This window comes from Toxorhynchites rutilus, chromosome 3, assembly GCF_029784135.1.
Source record: "Toxorhynchites rutilus septentrionalis strain SRP chromosome 3, ASM2978413v1, whole genome shotgun sequence".
NCBI lineage: Eukaryota > Metazoa > Arthropoda > Insecta > Diptera > Culicidae > Toxorhynchites > Toxorhynchites rutilus.
Window position 1 is genome coordinate 42,481,139 of NC_073746.1, and position 26,162 is coordinate 42,507,300.

Consider the following 26,162-nt stretch of genomic DNA (forward strand, 5'->3'; position numbering starts at 1 on the left):
TCCGGAGGAGATTCGCAAGCAGAAACTATCCAAGTTTGCCAAAAAGTACATGGTGTGGCAAGCGATCTGCTCTTGCGGAAAGCGGAGCGCCCCCTCCGTGATGACCGGTACGGTAAACGGGCAGGTTTACCTTAAGGAGTGTCTTCAGAAGCGCTTACTACCACTATTGAAGCAGCACGAGGGCCCGACCATCTTCTGGCCGGATCTCGCTCCGTGCCACTATTCAAAGGACGTGTTGGAGTGGTACGAAGCCAACGGGGTCACCTTCGTGCCAAAGGAAATGAACCCGCCCAATGCGCCGGAGCTTCGCCCAATAGAGAAATATTGGGCGATTATGAAGCAGGCCCTCCGGAAGAACCCAAAAGTTGTCAAATCGGAGGCGGACTTCAAGAGAAAATGGATTTCTGTTCAAAAAAAACTACAACCTGACGTTGTACAGAACCTTATGGACGGGGTAAAGAGGAAGGTGCGAGCATACGGGCTTGTGCTCGAAGTATGAATAAAAAGAAAATGCCAAAAGTTGTTTAATAGTTTTTATTTTACTGTCTAAAATTTTCAAAAGGATCGGTCTACTGGGCGAATTTCTACAGCGTTTTTTCGGTGATGCAATTTGATGTGACACACCCTTTACGAGCTAACAATAACTGTGCCGACAAACGAAAACGAGTGGAACATCCCGGTTCCTGTGCACCAGTCAAGGAACGGGAGTTCGAGGAGATATCGAGCCGAAAGAAGGAGCATTCTGATACCCAACCGGGACAATATTCCGGTTAGAAACTGGTCCAGAAGAGGCGGAGGATACGGCGATACAGAACACCCCTAACCAGTGCAACGTTTCGGTCTGGAACTGGTCCAGCGGATGCAGAGGCAGCGGCGGGCCCTGACACAATACCCAATACACCTGTGAGTACTGTAATACAAAATAGGAGCTAGGGAAGTAGGTCAGAATCGAGCTAATAAACGCCGTCTCGTTAGGTAACCTATAAGAGTGTGTTTTCCTTTACTAGCTAATATAGAAAGGCTGAAATTGAGCCATCCTTGGGAGAGAATATAAAGAGTCCATGCGGGCAGCTGGACGTGACAGAAGGCTTAGTTTCAACTATCATGAAAACCTTCCCCGGCTCCAAAAACCCCTACATACAAATTTTCATGTCGATCGGTTCAGTAGTTTCCGTGTCCATGAGAATCAGACAGACAGAAATCCATTTTTATCTATACAGTAAAACCTGTTTTTGTGCGAAATTTTTTATGCGATTTTCTTTTATTGTGCGTTTTTTTTGTGCGTAAGCATATTTGACGAAGTTATCGTCCATTTAGTTTTCTTTTTCGATGGTTCAAGTTTGGTTGAAGGTTTTAGTTTTTTGTGTACCGAACACGGGTTTTTAAAGCTACTGGTGATGTTTTGCCCGTTTTTTTTATGCGGTCCCAATCCCCTGCACAAAAAAGGTTTGCTTGTATATATGAAAATGGATTTCTGTCTGTCTATCTGTCTGTCTGGAAACTACTGAACCGAGCAACATCAAAATTGGTATGTAGAGGTTTTTGGGGCCGAGGAAGGATTTCGTGATAGTTTGAGACCCCTCCCCCCTCTCTAAGGGAGGACTGCCATATAAATTTGATAAAAAAATTTACATTACTCGAGAATTCATCAAGCAAATGAAACCAAATTAGGCATATGGAGGTTTTGGGGTACAATATATGATTCTATGGTGGTTAGACTCTCCACCCCTCGCTCTAAGAGGGGGCTGCCATACAAATGAAACTCAAGTTTCTGCCATACTCGAGAATAATTCAAGCAAATGAAACCAAATTAGGCATATTGAGGTTTTGTGTTGCAATAAATGTTTCTATGATGGTTAGACTCTCCACCCCCCTCTCTAAGGGGGGCTGCCATCCAAATGATATTCAAATTTCTGCATTCCTGCACTCGAGAATTAATCAAACAAATGAAACCAAAATTGGCATCTGAATGTTTTAGGGTACAATAAATGTTTCTATGGTGGTTAGACTCTCCACCTCCTATCTAAGGGGGGGCTGCCATACAAATGAAACACAAATTTCTGCATAACTCGAAAAATAATCAAGCAAATGGAGCCAAATTTGACATGTGAAGGTATTACGGGGCACGAAATTTTCCATGGTGAATACACTCCTCCCCCCTCTCTAAGTGGGAGTGCCATACAAACGAAACACAAACTTCTGCATAACTCGAGAACTAATCAAGCACAATTTGAGATGTGAGGGTTTTTGGGTATGAGAAATGTTTCTATAATGGTATGACACCCCTCCCTCTTCTGGAATGGAGAGGGGGTCCCATAAAAATATTACACATAATTCAACCAAATATATTCCAACCATACATGACAATTGAAATTTTTCGGAAAACTCTGAAGAAAAAGGGATAATTCGGAAAATTAAATTCCCATATATTCTACAATTACATAGTGACAAGAGCTGTTAGTACATTTGATATTTGCGCCATCGAAATTGATCTTTGTTCGAAATTGGAAATGAATTTTAATGTGATGAAACGCACTTCTATATCTTTTTTTTTATCTATACCAAAAAATGGATCGCCGGATGTGTTGATAAGAGCAGAACTCGAGGAAGGAATTGTCCGATTTAGGACTGTCTTTATTCTATCATATTTCCTGTATCAAATATTTATTCCATGTAACGGAGAAATATGTTATTTGCAAGTGGTTGAAATATTTTGAACGAGAATTGTGTCTGAAAATAATCTGATATTATAATGATGAGTTTCGTTAGAAATACAGGTCGGACTCGATTATATATAGTCGACCTTTTTTTTCAACAATTATTTTCAAATCCTATACATAATCGAATCTCAAGAAAAAAAATTTTTTCATTAATGTATGAATGTCAAACATTAATAGAAAAATAGCTTTTTTGTGATTCGATTATGTATTGGATTCGAAAATTAACATTGAAAGTGGAATTGCGATTATATATAATCGAGTCCGACCTGTACTAGGAATTTTATAGTAAAAGTTAAATTCAATGGGGTCGATCAATCAATTGAACTTCTTGAAAACGTGGATGTTTGAAGGTATTGATAACAAAACACAACACAATTCAGCTAGTGTATATATATATAGATTTGCGGTAAAATTATACTCTTCATTTAGCTTTATTCTTTTTGTTAAAATTTTTGTATTTGACAAAAATAAAGCTGAAATCAGAGTTGCAGTATCAGAATTGGCGGATCCTGCTATCGATTTTAGTTTCTTTATAATACTGGAAAATAATTCTAAGGAACTAAGCTATAGTTCTGCATCCCCCTACACATCTAACAGTCGATTACCACATTTGTGTACCACTTCAAACCTCAGCATCCGCCCTCGAAAGCCTGTAGGCGAAATTGAGTCGGATCTAGATCGACAATGCTTTTCTCTCACACTCTTGCTAACAATACAACAGCAAAAAACGCACGCATATTTTTTTTTAAATTATACTCACAACTCGTCTCGCATTCGGATCGGCACCCTGTTCGAGCAGTTCTATGACGCAAGCGGTGTGTCCTCCTGCAGCAGCCAAAATTAGTGGTGTTGTGTAATCCTGAAAAGAGCAAGAGAAAACGGAACATAACTTTAGTTTACAATTTTCCCGAAATACATTTAGCAATATGTTTACCGAGACACTCGCGCTTTCTTCGCCCACTTTCAGGGCAAGTGGAAATCTTGAGTAGTCAAGTATGCTGTCAAATTAAATGACGTAACGAAATAAACTCAGTTGGTAGCGGGTCTGTGAGTAGCGAGGAGGGGGTGGTTTGTGGATTTTCAAATATGACAAATGCCGAGTGCCGGTGCTTCCTAAAAACGGTTTAAATTGTTCAAGCAGCGAAGTACAGAACGGTTAATTCTCTTTCACCACTCTGAAGAGTGCTCTCGAGGTTATATTCGGTCCGACTTCATGGAGTAAACGAGCGGAAGGAAATGTGTTACACTTGAGGAGGAGCCAAATTTTGGATGGATGAACAGGAGCTGTAAGAGTGCAAATTATCACACCGTTGACTGTTGATGGAAAAGCAATAACTATTTCTACCGTCTAGACGTCTTCACTAAAGTAGGAAAAATGAACAAGGATGCAATATTGCTTTTATTAATTCGTTTTCTCAAATAATATGAATAAGCTTGCTTATAACACATTCTTTTGAATTTACATTTAAATGTCCACAACTCTTGATAGTGTAAAGCATTTCTAGTTTTCTGCCCAAAAAAAGAATTTTCAGATCATTGAATTGTACTACAATTTTTTTTCATCACGAAATCCATTCCGCATCACGAAGAGCAACTTCGAGAATCATACCTCATTACTAACACGCATAACTAACAAAAAATGAATAACATAATAACCAGCTATCGCTTTATTCAAATTTCCAATCACTATACAATGATTCTTACCGTGCTCTTCTCGATGACCAACCTCAGCCATGGGAAGAAATCGTCTTTCGTTGCTCGCTCGCCCCTCGCCCTTCCAAAAAAAAAAGCTGACTCAGCGAAATGTCCATTCGCAAAAATCTTTTTTGAATATCACCATCGCCTGAACGATAGCCACAGCATCAGCTGAACAAATAAACCGCCCATATGCATTGGCCACAGTGCCCGGCTCAAATAGATCAAGAGATATGACAAGCAGGCAAATCGGAGAAGGAAACAAAAAATAATAATATTGTGTGAAAGTGTACACAGCGCTCATACACGCACACAGAGCGAGAGGAATTATTGATTGCTTTCTTTTGAAATATCGTTTTGCTTTTTTTATGATTCCTTTTTTCCGCTGATCTTCTATCATCTCTTCGATCGGGTCTATTCTTTATTTGTCCATCGCGCCCGAGTGAAGGATGGTAAGAGCGACCGCTTCGATCTGATATTTATTATACATGCATTTAGGAAGTGATACCTCCTGGACCACGACCACGGCTGATGAGTGAACGTCGTCTCCCTCCTGGGATGGAGAAGCGAAGGGAAACACGGTGATTCATAGCATTCTTTTGTGATTAAGTTCCCGTCACGTTTCGATAGTTCAAAGTGTAACATCACGATACGTTTGTAGCTCGTTAATGATTCGAAGGTATTTCAATCGGCGCGTCATTTATTTAACGAATCGTCGAATCGAATCTTCGACCCGGTCGGCATATGCAATCAATTGTTTAATTCGAGGATATCGAATTCCTCCGCATGAAAACCAACGAAAAGAAGGGGCATTCGATGGGTCACGACGCACGACGGTGCGTGGCGGATAAAATCTCGTTCCAACAGTCGCAAAAAAGTTCAGCGAATTAACTCGGTTCATGTTTTATTGAATTCATTTTTCAAATTGGTCTTTAATGAACCGTGTTCAGGAACAAGAAACACTCTTTAAGTAGACTGATTCAACTATACGTCTACGAGGCAAATGTACACGCGTATTCCCGAATTTGCAGCTGAGTCGGTGTGTTCTTTGGTATTTAAATCTCAACTAAGTACTGACAAAAATGGAATACATGAACGATCTTCAGATCTACGTCGTTTTACGTTAACGGCAAGGCACAACTATCCGGGATGTCGAAGACATAAAAAGAGGTATGGGCTTGGAGTTCGGTCTAGATAAATGGCGCTCTGTTCATCTACTGAAAAGATAACTTACCGACAGTAAACCCAAAATCCATTTTATAGCACGTGTTTTGGTATCTTATTAAATTAAATGAGCTAATTAAATTAAATGAGCTAAAAAATAACAGAACATGTGCAACTCTTTCATACTGGTAATAAAGGGTGTTCGGATCAAAAAGTGGTCAACTTAAATTCGCCGTATTTTTTCTAATCATTCATATAAAAAACCTGATCACCCCTCATTTTGTAGGTGTGTGTGTTCTATTTGGATTTTGACATTAGATCTTTAGTTATCAAAATGGCGTCAAAGCAAGAGCAGCGACGAATCAAAATTTTGTACATGCGTCGTGAAAATCCAAACTACACGCACGCAGAAATAGCAAAATCGTTGATTGTGGCCAAATCAACCGTCACCAAAGTAATAAAAGTGTTCGGGGAACGTTTGTGGACAACTAGAAAGCCTGGATCTGGGGGAAATCGAAAGCCGGGAGCCGCAGTGACGAACATAAGAGTGGCTAGCGCTTTCAAGCGCAATCCCAACCTCTCCGTTCGAGATGTCGCAAATAAGTTGGGAATATCGTCTACAACCGTGCATGAAGCTAAAAAAAGATCCGGACTATCGACTTATAAGAAGGTAGCAACGATAAGCAAACCCTTACAGCAAAAACAAGATCTCGGAAGCTGTATACGACATTGTTGACAAAGCTTGATTGCGTGGTAATGGACGACGAAACCTACATCAAGGCAGACTTCAGACAGCTTCCTGGACAAGAGTATTATACAGCAACCGGAAGGGGAAAGGTGGCAGACATTTTCGAGCATATTAAACTATCGAAGTTTGCCAAGAAATATCTCGTTTGGCAAGCTATCCGTACCTGTGGCGTGAAAAGCGACATTTTCGTTGCAACCGGGACCGTCAACCAGGAAATTTACGTGAAAGAGTGTCTTCAAAAGCATTTGCTGCCTTTCCTGAAGAAACATGACTTGTCTGTGCTGTTTTGGCCGGATTTGACATCCTGCCATTATGGAAAAAAGGCCATGGTGTGGTATGCCGCTAACAAGATGCAGGTTGTGCCCAAGGATAAAACCCTCCCAACACACCAGAACTTCGCCCAATCGAGAAATATTGGGCGATAGTTAAGCAGAACCTTAAGAAGACCCAAAAAACTGTTAGCAGCGAGAAGCAGTTCAAAGCAAACTGGCGTTCTGCGGCGAAGAAAGTGGATAAGGTGACTGTACAAAATCTGATGGCAGGCGTCAAACGAAAGGCTCGCCAATTTGGACTAGGTCGACCGGAATCTTAACTGAGTATTTTTTCCGTCTTTCATACATATTGAACTTCAAAAAGAAAAATACTTTGAATTTTTTAATAAACAAATAATCGTCTTACACGCAATTTAGTTTGACCACTTTTTGATCCGAACACCCTTTAGCATTGTATAATATTAGGCTGTCAAAAAAGTCCTGCGGTATTTCCGCGAGATGTCGTTGTAAGCGCGTAGTTCTAGTTGTATTCATTGTATCGAGTAATACTATAGCTTGTTGGAAAGGTATTTTTGCGCGCTATAATATAGTCCTTGACGGCATTTTGTTTGGTTAAGTCGTTCGTGAGTTATAGTGTCGCAAATATGGAGCAAAATAAAGAGAAAATCCGACATATTTTACAGTACTACTATGATAAAGGCAAAAATGCATCTCAAGCTGCCAATAACATTTGTGCAGTTTATGGACCCGATACAGTTTCCATTTCCACCGCAAGAGCTGGGGATAAGTCATCAAACCGTTATTAACCATTTGAAGAAGCTTGGATTCACAAAGAAGCTCGATGTATGGGTGCCACACACGTTGACGCAAAAAACATCTTTGACCGTATCGACGCATGTGAATCGCTGCTGAATCGCCACAAAATCGACCCGTTTCTAAAGCGGATGGTGACTGGCGATGAAAAGTGGGTCACTTACGACAACGTGAAGCGCAAACGGTCGTGGTCGAAGCCTGCTGAAGCGGCTCAGACGGTGGCCAAGCCCTCGTTAACGGCCAGGAAGGTTCTGCTGTGTGTTTGGTGGGATTGTCAAGGAATATTCTATTATGAGCTGCTTCCCTATGGCCAAACGCTCAATTCGGACCTGTACTGCCAACAACTGGACCGCTTGAAGGTAGCACTCATGAAGAAGAGGCCATCTTTGATAAACAGAGGCCGCATTGTCTTCCATCAGGACAACGCCAGGCCACACACTTCTTTGGTGACGCGCTAGAAGCTCCGGGAGCTCGGATGGGAGATTCTTTTACATCCGCCGTATAGTCCGGACCTTGCACCAAGTGACTACCACCTGTTTTTGTCCATGGCGAACGAGCTAGGTAGTCAGAAGTTAGCCACAAAAGAGGCCTGTGAAAATTGGCTATCCGAGTTTTTTGCCAATAAGGAAGCGAGCTTCTATAACAGGGGTATTATGAAGTTGGCATCTCGTTGGGAACAAGTCATCGAACAAAACGGCGCATATTTGACTTAAAACAGATGATTGTAGCTAATTTTATGAACAAATGAAAATTCAAAAAAATGCCCTAATGATACATCTAATACATATCCATACCTATTGTCTTATTGTCTAAGAGCCCCCGCAGACTGCAGACTTTTGTCGGCCGAAAGATTGGTCGGACGACTTAATCAGTATGGAGCGATATGCATAAGGGCACACTACACCGAATCAGTACCGGCCGATAAAAAAGTTTGAAAGGCTTCCAGATTGCACTCAAACTAGTCGGTCGGTCAACTATCGGTCGTCCGTTTAATCAGTATTGGCTAGCATCGATCTACGCACACACGACGATTGTTTATCGGTCGATAGTTCAATTCGCTCTCAATTTTGACATCCGAAGTACGTGCCGTGCGAATCACTGAGAATGGGATGCACCCAATACTCTCTGAATCTTCTCTTCTCTGAATTTTCCTTCACCGTTCTCTTCTCCGTTGTCAAACACAAATTAAATACACAGTCGTTCGAGAATATTCGGCCGATTGTGCGGGGACTCTAAGAGCGGTAGAAAACGACTTCTTCAAATTAGAACGAGTTACGTTAAAATCGAAAGATGTGAAGCAACGGCTGAAAACACGACACATACTCGATACGAGCTCATTATACGCGTAATTACAGGGAAACTTCGATATAACGTACCCTCGTTATAACGTACCCTCGATATAACGTCACTCGATATAACGTACATTTTACCTCGATATAACGTACACATTCCATGGTACACAAATCCATGGAACTTCAGATCATCTACGCTCCAATGTTATTCCGTCGATATTTTCGGAAAAATATGGGAAAGTTGGATCTGATAAAATGTTCTTTACTGGCGGTTCATGCATAAACGGGTCCACTGGCTACGGCATCTTCAATGAAAATTCCAGTGCCTCTTTCAAACTCAAAGATCCTTGTTCCGTGTATGTCGCTGAACTGGGTGCGATATACTACGCACTAGGGATCATTGAAACATTGCCCATCGACCACTATTTTATTTTTTCAGACAGTCTCAGCTCAATAGAGGCAATCCGCTCAATGAAGGTTGATAAACGCTCATCTTATTTCCTAACAAGAATAAGACAACTATTGAATGTTTTGGTCGAAAAATTATTCAAGATTACCTTAGCATGGGTTCCCTCTCATTGCTCGATTCCGGGGAATGAGAAAGCGGACTCGCTAGCTAAGGTGGGCGCTTTAGAAGGCACACTTTTTGAAAGGCAAATTGCTTATAATGAATTTTTCCACATTCCTCGTCAGTACACGCTCGTAAGTTGGCAGCGCATGTGGAGTGGAGATGAGTTCGGTCGTTGGTTACACACGATTATCCCTAAGGTCTCGACGAGTGCATGGTTCAAGGGATTGAATGTAGGTCGTGATTTCATTCGCGTGATATCTCGACTTATGTCCAATCACTACAACCTAAACGCGCATCTCTATCGCATTGGGCTCGCAGCAAACAATCTTTGTGATTGTGGCGATGGCTACCACGACATCGAGCATGTTGTTTGGTCGTGTATCCGGTTCCATGCTGCTCGCTCTCAGCTCTCTAGAGCACTGAGAGCAAAATGCAGACAATCGGATATCCCCGTCCGGGATATCTTAGGTAGCCGGGATCCTGATCTTCTGCTTCATCTATACCTGTTCCTCAGAAACGCCGATGTCAACGTTTAATGATGTTTCCTTCGTTGTGTCCCCGTTTCATATCCCTCCTATCCGATCGATAAACTTTTACTTAGTCGCGGCAATACATACACACACTCTTTACAGATGCACGGGCCGAAGGTTGTGCAGTCCACTGATGATTCAACAAGAGCCAAAGGTTGTACCGCTCATGACAACTCTACACGAACTGATGATTGCGCCGGCTAGTGACCATTCTATCCTGGATTCCTCGAGTCGAGAAAGACGCACCACGCTAGATATGGGGTACAGACTAGGGGGGCGTTGCTGATTAATGGTCAGCTGCATCCCAATAGGAAGTATCCCGTGTCGGGCACACGTACAGAGCATCGAAGACTGCAACATACCAATTATGAGAACACTTGTAATACTAACCTCGAGTCAACCGCGAGTAATCGGTTACATATTACTAACATAGTTGTAAGACAAAAATTGTCAAAATATTGGACTCCCGGCCCCGTCAGGCTAACGCCACATGTGCCTTAATAAAAAATATATTTTGGGAAGTTACGTTCGATCGGCGATGTTAACCATAGCCCGGAAACCTAGAAGTGGCCGACCGGCAAAGCCATTTGAGAGCAGTGCGTGATTTTTCCAAGCGGAACTCGAAGTTGGAGGAAAGGGGTGAAAAATGCAGTTGTTTCACAAACCTATATCTGGAAAGCGAAGAAGCGGGGTTGGATTAGAAAATGTTAAAGCCCAGATTGTGCCGGACAGGAATGCAAAGCAGAATTTAAGGGGTCGAAAGTTTTTGTCGAAGGGCAGCGTCTTTCATTGAGGACACCAAAAGATACGATCAGAAATTGGGACACGTTTTATTCAAATAATTTTAGTGTTCTACATTAGAATTCCATAATCTGTAAATGTTGAAATAAACGAAAATTGGAAGTAATCCAATTTTTCCATACATTTATTCTGTTCATTTCTGTGCTTACCTATATTTATTGTCAATAACGACAATTAATCAAATCAAAATCAATCATTCGCGAGTAAATCGTTCGGTCGTGCAAAAGCAGTGTTCATTCTAATGACAATGTGGAGAGATAAAATTGCATTTTATGCTCCGTCAATTTTCAACTTATTGGGTATAAATAAGCAGGTCATGATTTCAAATCAGAGTCTCGTTCCAGCTAACGAGCAGACAACACTCGTTTCTAAAGCTGATATCACACACATCAGGTTAGGAAAAATCGCACATAGTGGTGCAATCTTATTCGATGGAGGCACCTTGTCAATTTTGTATTTTGCCTCTGTATTTATTTTTTATATTTTTAAAATATATATATTTTTTATATTTTTATTTTTTTTATATGATTGTGGAACAATCATATGCAGTTGTGAAACGTGAAACATTGGTTACTTTTGGAACCTTTCAGGAGCAGCATAAGGTGGATTATTCATTCTGACACAAATATCTTACGATAATCATAATACCTTCCCATGTATATTTGTCACATTGAACTAATGGAAATAATTCACAGTCTCCCATCAAATGGTAATGCTCTGAGTGTTGAACGATAGTGATGGTTTGCCAGGCACTATTTACAATCTCGATTTGCGCGCGCTTCGTATTCTGTTCTCACTGTCTCTAGCCTTGAAAAAGGCCAATTTGAGGGAAAATAAAATTATCTCTTTTTGAGCTCCTTTGAGGTCCTCTGAAAAACGTAAGGTGAACTGTTTTCCCTAGTATGGTGAAAAGGCAGTCGACCAGTGTTGCCACAAGTACAGATTTATCTGGAGAGGTACAGAATTTTTGCCTAAGGTACAGATAAGTACAGATTATTTGAGTGTTTAATTAATAACACATATGGTTGGTCAAACAGATAAGAAAAAGATTCGATTTTAATTATTCGACCCTCGAAGCTGCTGGAAAGTGGAATCTCAGAGTCTTTCTCAATCTAACGATCATCAATGAAGTTTTGGATGCATCTTTATGTTTCTTCGATGGGGATTTATAGGAGCTGGAAAACGTCAAGCGGACGTCAAGTGCGAATGTTCCCATTATCAGTCGTGTCTTCAATGTCCGTTCAAACCCAGTGCTGAGCACGCATTTTGCATGTTCTGAGCATGCACTCCGAAACGAACGCTATGGGCGTGAGTGATTCGCAAGGTAACAGAACAACAACTGACGAGTTGCCGCAACAAATGCATTATTTATTGCGCACGCTTTCTATCTATTTCTTCGCTTGGGTATGATGATGCATGATGTTTAGCCATGAGCGGTTTTGCAATGGAGTCGATTGACAAGCCGTCATTTTCCTTTGCTACTTTACTGATCGGTTTTGTACATGAAACTAAAACAATCGATTCCAAATGAATTAAAAATGCATCTGGTGTTATCTAGAAAAAAACAAATTTTTGGCCGAAAACTGACCACTGGCAATGAATGATGGAAAAAAATTTCATCATCGAATCTAAAGAACCGACCATGTACATTTTTTTATTGGTCCAAAAAGCGACCTGTGCAAAATTTAAGCTCAATCGGACATGATTTATAGGTGCCTCAAAGCACTCAAAGTTTTGATTTTTTAAGTTCCAGAAGATCGATTTTCGGTCAAAAATATTTTTTTTTAAACAACACCAGATCTCGAGGTTTTTTTTGCATTTGTAAGATATTCGGTATAGAAAAAAAATCGATTTATCAATCAACCCTGTAAATTGAACCAGGGAAGAACTAGTTGGAATGTGAATGAAGTTTCTATTCAGAATGAACATAAAAGTTCAAATTAGCCATTTTTCTTCTGTCCTGGAAGACATATTTCAAAAAATTATTTTGAATAAGTATTTTGATTATGTTAGTATTGAAGAAATCAGAGAGAATCCGATACCTGGTTTATGTTTCACTGACAGATACAATGCGGCCATTTTTTGTGAATGACTCTTTTTATGTTTGGAAGACAAAACGTCAGAACTAAATTGGTAATATTCAGCTGTAAGCAGCCAGACCCAACGTTGAGTAGGACATATCAACAAAAAAAGGCTCATCGGCTTCATCTCCGGTGGATGCTCACCCAAGCTGGGATCAAAACTATTTACTCCGGACAAGGAGCGGGAGTTTGTCCGTTATCTGCTCGAAAACCGTTTCTATTAGATCCTTATTACCGATATCCATCGTCTGGCCTTTGGATTGACAGAAAACAACGTGATACATCCTTTAAATAAGAATAAGGAAATTGCTGACTGAGGCTGGGGTTCAATAAGCCAACAGTGAACAGCTTCTGCTTGCAATTGAAATACATAAATTTGTTTGGTTTTTTATCATTCAAAATCTTTGCAATCCAGTTACGTATCATTTGCAACTATTCCTCCTCCCCATCTAAAAGTCTAACAAACCACCACACCACCTCCCCCCCCCACCCTCTGAAGGAGAGGAGGAGTGTCTATTCACCAGAAAAAAATTTCGTGTCCCCTAAAACCTTCGCATGCCAAATTTGGCTCCATTTGCTTGATAAGTTTTCCAATTATACAGAAATTTGGCTTTCATTTGTATGGCAGCCGCCCCTTAGAGAGGGCTCAAACTATCATAAGAACCTTTCCCGACCCCAAAAACCCCTACATACCAATTTTCATGTCGATCGGATCAGTAGTTTCCGAGTCCATAAGATTCAGATAGACCGACAGACAGAAATCCATTTTAATATACAGGTCGGACTCGATTATATATAGTCGACCATTTTTTTCAACATTTATTCTCAAATCCTATACATAATCGAATCTCAAGAAAACATTTTTTTCATTAATGTATGAATGTCAAACATCAATAAAAAAATAGCTTTTTTGTGATTCGATTATGTATTGGATTCGAAAATGACCGTTGAACGTGAAATTGCGATTATATATAATCGAGTCCGACCTGTATATAGATTCTTTCCTGTCAATTCATGTATACCCTGTCTGCATATGACAAATTAGTCTTTCGTGTCCGATATATGCACAGTTGAAACACTAAGTACCATCGTTTTGGTCCAATAGAGTTCTCGATTGACAACAACTTGGAACGAGATCTTCAGCTCTGCCGCACGGTCGTGTGTGTACTATTTAGCATTCAATGCATTAATACACTTTCTCACTTTGGCTTTATCTTGGACAACTATTTTTTTGTTCCAACTCGCGACATTTTGATCATCGTGATAATATATGGTTCCAATAGATAATTTAATAGTTTCCTCAGAGTGACATACTCGACCATAATAGGTGGCAGTTCCTCAAATTTTATTTCAATGAATTATGAAACATTCCGAAGCTCGTGACAAAGAATTCAATTTAGTGCCTTATTCAGACGTCTGCGTTGGGAGAATGGCATGGCTCATCCCTAATCAGAACGTGGAATGTTCTATTAGATCATCCTTAGATTTTTACATTCATTGATCAAAGAATTTTAGAAAAAAATATTTTCAGTAGACGCAATCATCTATTAAAATATACTTTAGTTATAAGTGATCTAAATCTTTAATTTTTCATAACATACAATCTTAAGCTTTGAAATTTCCACCCGTTTACTTCCTATTGAAAGTAGTCCTACGTTAAAACGACACATATCGACCGTGGCTTGGCATGGTATCCCGCTCCCGCATATTCGGTTTGAAACATGGAACGGCTTCCAAGATTACACGCCTCAAATCTGTCCGTTGAATTTAACCACTTCTCCATCGAGATAACAGCTAACATACAATCCGGAGAAACTCCGGAAATATCCTTTCCCGGTCGTTTTGATAGCTCTCGAATGTATCCGATAAAAGCCCGCGTTGCAATTCAACACCCGGCGTAAGCTCTGATCATATCCATTCCAATTAATTTATTATGACGTGCTGAACAACTTCACACTTTCCGGAGGGGCAACTACACGAAACCTTACTTTCGCTGGGGCCAATAAATTAAAACACGTATCTGTCTTTCTCGCCTCTATTGATAACAGCATACGGAGCGGCGCACTTGGCACGCACTCTGCACTCCCAGGAGGAGGATGGCCCCCAGTTTGTTGGTGGATCCCGTGCGCCACCGACGAGTTTGCATGCTCTCGAGCCATCCCGAGTCGTCCCGCTGCATATCGCCGTTTGGTGTAGTTCTTTTTACCTCACTTTAATTTTTGTTCTGCCATGTAATGCATGTTGTAGCTGTTGTTTCCTTCCCCCTATCAAATCACGCTCGCGAAAGATAAAAGATGACATTTCGTACACCTTCTGGTTTTCAGCGGCGGGCGTGCAGAAAACCTCGGCAAACTCTCGCCATCACGGGGCCACGGGTGCATTGTGAAGAAACAACAACAAAACAGCGAAAAAACACTTCGGCAGGAAGGGGGAGGAAAATTTAAATTTATTACATTTCGAGCATTCGCTGCTGGATACAGCCTCGTTTTTCGTGGATACCAACGGCTTGTTGTCTTTTTTCACTCCTCCGCTTGGAAGCCGCGCAAAACAAAAAACGGAGTGTTTTGATGCTGTTGCTGTGGGAATTAGGGTAAAATTTTGCCCCCCGAAAAGAATCAATTGATGAGTAATAGCGCGAAGCGAAATATGATTCAGCACTCCCGGCCTGAAAGGCTGGTTTGTTGGAAATTTTGAATACAATGGCGCTTTTCTGGCGTGAGGCTGATCGATGTTTGATGTAATCGCGAGTTCACGAAAAATTGTTATTAAAAATGTCATCTATTACTTGCATACATACTCAGTCTGTCGAACGAGGAAAAAAAAAGAGGTTCGCTCGTTCACACCGCTTGAAAAGCACATGGCATGGCAGACACAAAAAGCTGACAGCTTGTGGGGAAATTTTCATCACTGATGACAGGAAAATGCGCTTCCTTTTTGCTGTAGCTCTCGGCTGGGAGGGAAGCGATTTTTCAAAGATACACAAAAACAGGATTATGTCATCAATCTAATGGCGTTGAAAAATCATCCATAATAACAAACAGACACAGCAGAAGTTTTTCCACCGTTGCGGGCGAAGTGGAAAGTGACAGGACACTTTCGTAGCGGTTGGTTGAATTTCCTTGACTCTCTCTCTCTCTCTCTCTCTCTCTCTCTCTCTCTCTCTCTCTTTCACACTGTCTCGCTCGCAGTAATGATAATGATGGAAAGCTGAATGTCAAATGCGCCGTAATGCTCTGATATGGAGCCGAGCCGAGTCCTCCGGGTTGAGGTAATGAGAGAGGGTGAGTAGGCAAAGAAAATTTGCGGAGGAATTTTAGAACGCCACACAATGCGACAACGGCTTTCGGCTCTAATGAGGGACATAAATGTGATAAATTGGCAGAATCTAATTGCCGCTAGCGTTTAGGTGAAGAAAATTGATTTATGATATCCTGCGGGTTTGAGGACGGAAAAATGCTCTAACAAATCGATTTGGTTCATAATTTGTCGATCGTTATTGCCGGAAAATAAAATGCGAATCGAACTAGTTCATCATCGCTAAAGTGGAAAAGTTTCAACCCTCAAATAAGCTACATAAAAGAATGCCTTTTCATATACGTATTGATTTGCGAACTAGGCTTAAAAGTAAGTCATCTTTAATATAATTCATACACAGGGAAAGTGTTCAGCCGAAATTCCCCTAAAGAAATGTTTAGAGCAAGCGAGATATGCTTGTGTCATTTACGCACGCGGATCACATTCTTTCCATCAAAGATATACTATGCGACAATCCAACCATTCTACATAATAAATGTGTCGGAAAGTGTCATTTTTAATCCGGCAGCCTACGGTTCGGTGCGCCTACCTTTTTTCGGTCAGAGTCATAGTATTTTTTTAGTTGCATTTTAGGCAAATACCGATTTTACATGTACATGGATACGTTGTGTTCGATAAGGATGTCGAAATTATTAGGGGGAACGATTAAAAAGACTTTTCGATCAATCCAATCAATCAAAAATGATCATTGTGATTCATCTTAGCATTGGATCGACCATCTGTTGTTTGATTGGTAAATTTCAAAGTATTTTTTACTAAAAGTATTCAAAGTATTTTTTTAGTAAAACCGGTATTTTACCGGTTTTACTGGTAATTTACCGGTTGTACCGGTAATGAAATTTTCATTGCCGAATAACCGGTTATTGAAATTTTGGCACGGTAATGCAATCCCTAATCACAATGGCAATGCTGCACACTGGAAATTATGCAGCGATTGGACGACGTCAGTCGCTCACATTAACAGGCCGCCAACGTCAACGAATCAAGTGAAGGGCGGGAATCGATTGCACCGCCACCGGATCCAGTGGAAGAGCCTTACCCACTTACCAAGTTTTGGTGAAGCTTATGGGACAACTCTATTCAACACCAGAGTAACTGGGTGTGGCTGGCAGAAGAAGAATAATATGGAAACGGACATGAATCAATGCGTGCCATTGTGGTAATCGCCAATTATATCAACGAAGCCATCAGATTTGCCTGGAATTGAACTGTGCGAGGACCAGATTTTGTACACAATTTTTGGTACAAAAAGTTTTCTTCAACTCATGGCCTGAAAAAACGATAAAATCTTCAAATGTTTTTCAAATTATTCCAGTTATATAATGTTTTTAACCATCATTTAAAAAAAATGTCCGTTTCAACAATAAAATCCCAGTTGCAGTCCGCAAACTGATCGTGGGCCTCAATTCAAATATGCGTATGCTTAAGGAAATGTTTCACTTCAAAATGAAATAGCAAAGAAGTTTCTGTTGAATGACTGACTTGATTTTCTCATCCAATTAAAATTTCGTGGGTACCTGTCATCAGGTATCTGCTCCAGTGTTTTCAAACCATGATATTATCTTTGCGCCGCTTGAAACGTCTCGCGTTCCAGTATCGGAGGTTTATTTTTACCGTGATTATAAAAATGTAAATATGAGCGAACTTTTGAATGCAGTTGATTTAGTTAACTGGCCTTCATTTGAGAGCATTGATGATCCAGATATTGCAGTTGATTTAGTTAATGATATACTGGTTAAATTATATCACACTTTTATTCTTGTGCGCTATTGTATACCTGAGCTCAATCAATCAATGTGGGTATCGAACCGCACCTCTGAAAATCGTGTCCGGTAGAAACAATTACGTAACAGTGTTACTAATTTAATAAATATATATAAAAATTCGAAAAAAACCTAAATGTAATGATGTTAGCAATCTGCGACCAATCAGTATCTTGAGCGCACTTTCCAAAGTATTTGAAAAAAATTTGAACGCTCAAATGAACAATTTTATTTGTGCACATAGTTTGTTATCACCGAATCAATCTGGGTTTCGCATTGGTCATAGCACCACAAGTGCTTTTCTAAAGGTACCTGACGATGTTCATTCTGCAATTGATACGAGGGTCACTATTTATATTTCGGGAATTGGCAACACTGATGTCATGTGAGTCCATCTGACGGTTCCATCGTAAAGTTTGACATTTTTGACGATATACGTACTCAGAACATTTTGTCATACGGGCGCTATTTGTTTATTTTATAGTTAGTTAAAAGTTTGGTCTCGGCAAAAAAATGGAACTGAATCGTGAACATGTTCGTGTGATGATTTTTTACGACTTTCGACGTGGATTATCACAACAAGAGTGCGTCAATCAACTTAATTTGACTTTTGGCGATGAAGCTCCATCAAAAACCACTGTGTATCGCTGATATAGTGAATTCAATCGTGGGCGTAGTTCGCTGTCCGACGAGTTTCGTGAAGGTCGTCCAAAATCGACTGTAGTGCCAGAAAACATCGATGCTGTGCACGAAATGATTAAGCAAGATCGTCATTGTGAGATTGAGGCATCCCTAAGCATTAGTTCCACCAGCATATATGCGATTTTACATGAACACTTAGTTGTGCGAAAATTATGTTCACGTTGGATCCCACATAATTTGACAATCGCTCAAAAAAAAGGCTCGTGTCGATTGGAATAAATGCTTTGAAAATTGGTTTAAGCGCATGCAAAAGTGAATCGATCATCGTGGCGAGTACTTTGAAAAACAATAAAAATATATTCGCAGCTTAACTATTTGTTTTTGTTCCTATTCCCGAAATATAAATAGTGACCCTCGTAAAAAAGGCGTTGCTTTCCTACTGTTAATGGCAGCTCATTCGTGTGTTTCATGATGCTTATACATAGTAGAATCTAGATTGCAAGGAATCAGCAATGAAACTATTTACTCTATAACATTGAACTATAATTATAAAAGTCTTTGAATATCGCAGAAACGTTGAATTTAAGCTCAGTTAAACTTATTGTAGCAACTGAAAAGGATTGTCCTTACGCTATAAGTAATAATGAATAAATGAAATGAAATGAAAATGTATATTGACTATTTTTTTTATTAGAATAACAACTGTATGGACATTTTTTTATTCACTGTATTTCATTACACAAGTGGTGAATTATAAAAGATTTGAAATTTTACGGTTTATTCGCCACTAACCTTGACATGGTCAATTAGTCAAGCTAACTCTCGGCTTCGAGAGAACATCGCAGTAGCAGCTCATCGCGTTGCAGTCTGCTCAAATGTACAGGGTTTTCCATTTCGGGCTTCCGAAGGTATACAGCCCTGCGCTGACAACCGTTTGAAATAGCTGTCAACCAAAGCGTCATATCCTTAGTTGAATGACTGCCATTTTACAATATGGATCGTTTTAGCATCGCACAACGTGTTAATTTTGTTAAATTATACTATAAAAATGATGAAATTCGAACAAACTGGATCCGTAGCGGATATTGTGAAACCAGTGCATCATCATAATGTGCGTTCGGCCGAAAATATTGCTGCTGTTGCTGCCAGTGTGGAGGATGACCCGAATATTTCGATTCCACGGCGTGCTCAGCAATTGGGCTTGTCAAACACATCATTGTGGCGAATTTTGCATTTGGACTTGCACCTACATCCATATAAAGTCCAACTGGTACAAAAATTAGAGCGTGGTGACCATGGAATGCGTCGGGCATACGTCGATTGGGTGAACGAACAACAGCAGCAAAATGCTGAATTTTCGCATCAAATTTTCTTCAGCGATGAGGCACATTTCGAGCTCGGTGGCTATGTGAACACCCAAAATTTCCGTATATGGGGCTCAGAAAATCCACACGTGATTGTTGAGAGGCCATTGCATCCGCCAAAAGTCACTGTTTGGTGCGCATTATGGTCTGGTGGAGTCATCGGGCCGTAATTCTTTGAAAATGAGGCGAGACGGTAACTGTGAATGGTGAGCGCTATGGCCGCATGTTAACCGATTTTTTTGCCACAAATTGAAGATATGGATACGGATGACATGTGGTTTCAGCAGGACGGCGCCACGTGCCACACAACACGACCGAACATGGCCATATTGCGAACGAAATTTGAGGGACGCATAATTTCGCGTTTTGGTGATGCCAATTGGCCGTCCAGATCATGCGATTTGAACCCGCTAGACTTTTTTTTGTGGGGTTATGCGAAAGACCGTGTCTATGCCAACTCTCCGCAAACTCTTGAACATTTGATGACAACATTCGTGAAGTTATGACCGAGATACCACCCCATATGTGCCGAAAAGTCATCGAAAATTACCTATTCCGGATCAAGGTGTGCGAGGAAGCCCTAGGTGGACATTTGAATGATGTTGTATTTCACACATAATGGCATAAACCAAACTTTAATTTGAAATAAAAGTTTCATCGAAATTCGAATGCTAAGTGTGTTTTATTTCAATTTACTGTCGGAATTTAAAGTTGGAAAACCCTGTATAAGACATAATATTCCATCACTTTTACGATTTCATCACATCCTAGCGGTCTGTTTAAATGTATGTGATAGAATATTCGCTCCTTCGATTCAAGAGTCCATGCTTTGTTCGTACTACCAGCTCCACCAAGGAGTGAAGAAGTTGTACATCGTGAGGAAGGAAGGAAGGAAGGTTTTGTATTATAGAGACTTTAAACTTTTTCAGTTCATTCGTCTCTAGCCATAAGAAAGACCCTTGGAAAATTTTACTCTACTCCAGCACTACACCTCCACCCTCATTGCCTTGAGAAAGGCACTCGATCCCTCGCCGTCCAGCTCATCCAGCAACGATGTTGTCCAGTCGGTGTCCACGGAAAGAATGTTCGTGAGGCACTTCGTGTCCGGTAGATATAGCCGATCCTTTCTCCCTTGGGGAGAAAGGCGTTGAATTCAACATATTTGCTGCGTAACTAAACAATTTGAACAAACGCCATGTAATGTAAGCATCATAGTTTTGATGGCTGTGTTAGGGAACACTTTCTGATAGGAACAAAAGTTGCCCCAATTTGCATAGATTTGCAATGCCAATTTCCCCAGATACCTTGGTTTTGATGGCTGTGTTGGGGAAACTGTAAATCGGTCCAATCAATACGGGGCAATTAGGGCGAGAAAATTTTATTGATTGTGATTGATGCGTACAAATATTTCCTATCAATTGATGCAAACATTTTTCCGATCTATTAAGAAATGTTCGAGTTATAAGCATTTAAAATCTTTCATTTTTTTCTGAATGTTATGTGTTTAGTTTCCCATTTTACCCATATATTCCGGTTAGACATAGCCCCACGACGAAAAAATGGGTGGGTTCTATCTATGATATAACTGCAAGGTTGACATGGAACTACCTTAGCAAATGATTCCTTACATTTGTTTGTATTGATTAAATTTTTGAGTGAATGAAACAGCTCCCGAATTCAATTGAATTAAATATATTTGCTTTGTAAGCAAAAAGATTGCACAAATGCCATGTAAGGTCATTTCATGCATTGTGATAGATTATTTTCTTCGTAACAGGTAAATTTAATAACAGTCCTTAATGATGTTTTGGTATGAAGTTTAGAAGACCGTGTTAGGGAAACATATTCCTGTCTGCCCAACTGCAAGCGAGCACAAAAGTACTCGCAGTTTGCATTCTTTTGCAAAGTCGATTCCCGCTCCTTGGATTTAGAATCTTTGTTAGGGAAACACATTTCAGTCGGAACCCCCGATTTGCATGAATTTGTAATGACAATTTCCCCAGACACCTTGGTTCTGAAGTCTGTTTTGGGGGAACACTTTTCGTTCGGAACAAAAAATACCCCCGACTGCATTAATTTCCAATGTCAATTTCCCCACACTCCATGGATTTGAAGTGAAGACAAAAATACCACCGACTTGCATGTATTTGCAATGCCGATTTCTCCAACGCTGCATGGTTTTGAAGTCTATGTTAGGGAACACATTTCGGTGAGAACAAAAGCCCCCTTACTTTCATGTGTTTGCAATGCCGATTTCCCCAAGGATGATTGGTTTTGATGGCTGTGTTGGGGAAACCGTAAATCGGGCCAATCAAAACGTGGCAGTTAAGGCGTTTAGATAACGCTTAACATTTTACAGTTATTCAATTGTTTATCTAATGAAAAATAACGTTTTATCAATTCCGATAGATGCGTAGAAATATTCCTTATCAATTGATGCAAACATCTTTACGACCCAGTAAGAAATGTTCGAGTTATAAGCATTAGAAATCGTTCATTTTTTCCTAAGAGACGAATGAACTCTCAGAGTTTAAAGTCTCTCTAATTCAATACCTTCCTTCCTTCATTTTTTCCTGCATGTTCTGTGTTTAGGTTTTCATTTTACCCCCCATATATTCCAGTTAGACGTAGTCCCACGTCAAAGAAATCTAAATAAAATGAACATATACGAAATGTTGTATCAACCACTGTATTCTATATTCTGACAACTATTCGTACAATTTTCGTGCTATAAAAGAAAGAGTTGTGAAATAATTGTCGCACATTCCAAAAAAAAATTATAGGAGGTTGTGTCTAAGATACGACCGCATTGTTGACGTAGAAACTACGCTGTTTTTCTATATAAGTCGCTTATTTATACCTTCGGATATTAATCTATAATGCTGTGAAATTTTAGAAAAACAACTGCTTAGTAGAATAATCTCTGAAAATGTTTTTTCATTCTAGAAATTTGTTGACGATAATTGATTTGATGATTTATGCTTGCCCTCGCAAAAACAATACACTAGCTGATCGTAAGTCGCAATTTATTTCATGTCAATGCAATGAAAATTTATCTCGAACGCTTTTCTTTTTTTTGCCTTTTTTTTGACATAGACTCGGCTAGAGTCGATTATATACATGTTGCACCAGCACCATTATTCCACATCTCATAACTACATCAATATATCTTTGGCACCGCATGGAAACAACAACAATGACAACACTTGCAAATATCAAATATCATGCTACATGTTGTTTAGTATTTCCTTAAAGGAATCGCGCCTCTTGACATCATTCGTACAACGTAAACCAAGCGCCAAACAAGCGTTCGCCATAGCATGCATACAGAGCCATACATTGGTGGCTTGAAACTACTAGGAATATAAAACACTTCTCATCATTTTGCGCTATTCTCAAAAGAAACGCTTCTGTTAATATTACTGGCCTCGAAAAAAAAGTTGTATTTCTTTCTCATGCTCTCATGCTATCACCCTTAGTGGAGGAAGTTTTGCTACTGGCAAGCGAAACCACATACAAAATTCCAGAACGACATTTACTTTCTCAGTGACTAAACAAGCGAAATAAACTCTTTTTGTTAATAACAACCTCGGAAACAGTAGCAATGCTTCATAGCGCTAATGCAATCCTAGCTGAAGGCAGTTTTGCAACTGGCACGCGAACCCAAATAACTTATAACATTCCAGTAAGACATTCAAGATGCTTGGAATTCCCCAAATATTTTTTTGACGCGCAACATTAACGCCTGCTTCGCCATAACGTCAGTTTAATGTCTTGATGCATTCTCAAAGGCACCAACGAAGCCCTTATGATGACGGAAAACAAACAATGTTAACTGCTTGGAAAAAGTCTGAATTATGCCACACAGCTTGTACTCTGCTGTAACACCCATCGATGCGAATTCGCTGATGAGTTTGTCAAGAGCGACCGCCTTCACCACCAGCGGGGGGAGCTTGATTTTGGTTGCTGCCTGGGTAACGGCGTTTACATTTTCGACCGACGCGTCGAAATCGCCTACTTGGCTGTTGTTCGATGCGGTGTCACACTCGCGAAGTCTCGGTTCAGTGCGAGCACTTTTCACTGCACCAACATCGCGTGCATCATTGGGTGACGCTTGCCTCGAAATATTATTGCCCCTGGCAATGGGTTCGTTTTTTTGCAGGGCTCGTGCCTGCCTTCCTCTTCTTCTTGCTCATCATACACTACGCGAAGCGTCCAATTTATGACGCGGAAAGAAAAACACACGATACGAATAACGCGAAAAACGAACAGAAAAACCAAACGACGATATCCAAGTTGGATTACCACTGGTGGGGTCCAATCTTAGATTGAAGCGCAGCGAAAGCAAAGTGAACTAGATTGCTCAACAGTCCGATGCCGAATGAAAGTTTGCCTCAGCGAGATCCACTGTTTATACTCTAGGCAAGTATTCCCCTTCATTCTTCTACTTTTCCTTTGTTCATGGGGACTTTGAATCCTACGATTTCCCCTCCGTTGGTCGTCGATAAGTTGCTCGTTATTGACAGGTCTGTTCGGGAAAGCACACAAATGAACACAACAAATGTATGAGAAAATGGAAACGCCTCAAGTTTTCATGAATTTTAACCATTTACAAACCAGGGGATTCTACTGTATAGCATATTAAACAAATATTACGGAATTTTCGATTCGTTTAAAGGGTGTGTCACATCAAATTGCATCACGGAAAAACCGCTGTAGAAATTCGCCCAGTAGACCGATCCTTTTGAAAATTTTAGACAGTAAAATAAAAACTATTAAACAACTTTTGGCATTTTCTTTTTATTCATACTTCGAGCCCAAGCCCGTATGCTCGCACCTTCCTCTTTACCCGGCCATAAGGTTCTGTACAACGTCAGGTTGTAGTTTTTTTGAACAGAAATCCATTTTCTCTTGAAGTCCGCCTCCGATTTGCCAGCTTTTGGGTTCTTCCGGAGGGCCTGCTTCATAATCGCCCAATATTTCTCTATTGGGCGAAGCTCCGGCGCGTTGGGCGGGTTCATTTCCTTTAGCACGAAGGTGACTCCGTTGGCTTCGTACCAATCCAACATGTCCTTTGAATAGTGGCACGAAGCGAGATCCGGCCAGAAGATGGTCGGGCCCTCGTGCTGCTTCAATAGTGGTAGTAAGTGCTTCTGTAGGCACTCCTTAAGGTAAACCTGCCCGTTTACCGTGCCGGTCATCACGAAGGGGGCGCTCCGCTTTCCGTAAGAGCAGATCGCTTGCCACACCATGTACTTTTTGGCAAACTTGAATAGTTTCTGCTTGCGAATCTCCTCCGGAACTCTGAATTTGTCCTCTGCGGAGAAAAACAACAGGCCCGGCAGCTGACGAAAGTCCGCTTTGACGTAGGTTTCGTCGTCCATTACCAGGCAATGCGGCTTCGTCAGCATTTCGGTGTACAGCTTCCGGGCTCGCGTCTTCCCTACCATGTTTTGCCTTTCGTCGCGGTTAGGAGCCTTCTGAACTTTTTATGTACGCAGGCCCTCCCGCTGCTTGGTCCGCTGGACGAATGAACTTGACAAATTCAGCTTATTGGCGACATCCCGGACCGAACTTCTCGGATCACGTATAAACTGCTTAACTACGCGCTTGTGATCTTTTTCACTGACGGAGCATCCATTTTTGCCGTTCTTCACCTTCCGGTCGATGGTTAGGTTCTCGAAGTATCGTTTTAGTACTCTGCTGACCGTGGATTGGACGATTCACAGCATCTTACCGATGTGCCGATGTGACAACTCCGGATTCTCGAAATGAGTGCACAGGATTAATTCACGACGCTCTTTTTCGTTCGACGACATTTTTCCAAATTTACGAAAAATTGGCAGTGAAGCATGGCCAACGTGATCTATACACTCTTATCTGATTATAGGCGAAAGCTGAAGATATAATTCCTAAAAATTAAATTTCTACAGCGTTTTTTCCGTGATGCAATTTGATGTGACACACCCTTTAGTATGTGAATCGCCAAAATCCGTTCACGCCAAAAATAGTTAATAACGTTAACTTTATTTCATAAAAACGTGACATATTTTCTGATTTGTTACCCTTAATGAAAGACGTAGTTCTACGTCAAAACTTATTGTTGCTGTTATTTGATAAACACGAATAACTTTTGAATATCGCATAATTCTAATACGTTTATTCTTAAACTAGATGGGATTGTAAAAATGCACTAATAGTTGTCAAAAAAAAATAATATTTTGTTTTGAAATTTCTCTTTCCCTCCAGGTAGATCAAAATTTCAGCTATAAACTTGAGTTCTTAAGAATCTAAGGAGTGGTTTTGAGCTATTCAAAATGTAACTTGAAAGCTTTGTACACATTTTTTCTCAAAACAAAGAAAAAAGTGTATGAAAATAATGTATAAATAA

General features: G+C 40.4%; 1 protein-coding gene across 1 annotated transcript in view; it reads right to left on the reverse strand.

Annotated features, from left to right (window-relative positions):
* LOC129777357 (ankyrin repeat domain-containing protein 29) overlaps positions 1-26,162 on the reverse strand; it is a 483,863-nt gene that overhangs the window by 24,439 nt on the left and 433,262 nt on the right. Inside the window, exon 4 of the mRNA XM_055783597.1 lies at positions 3,481-3,579. Coding sequence (XP_055639572.1) covers positions 3,481-3,579 — 99 coding nt within the window. The remainder of the gene's footprint in view (positions 1-3,480; positions 3,580-26,162) is intronic.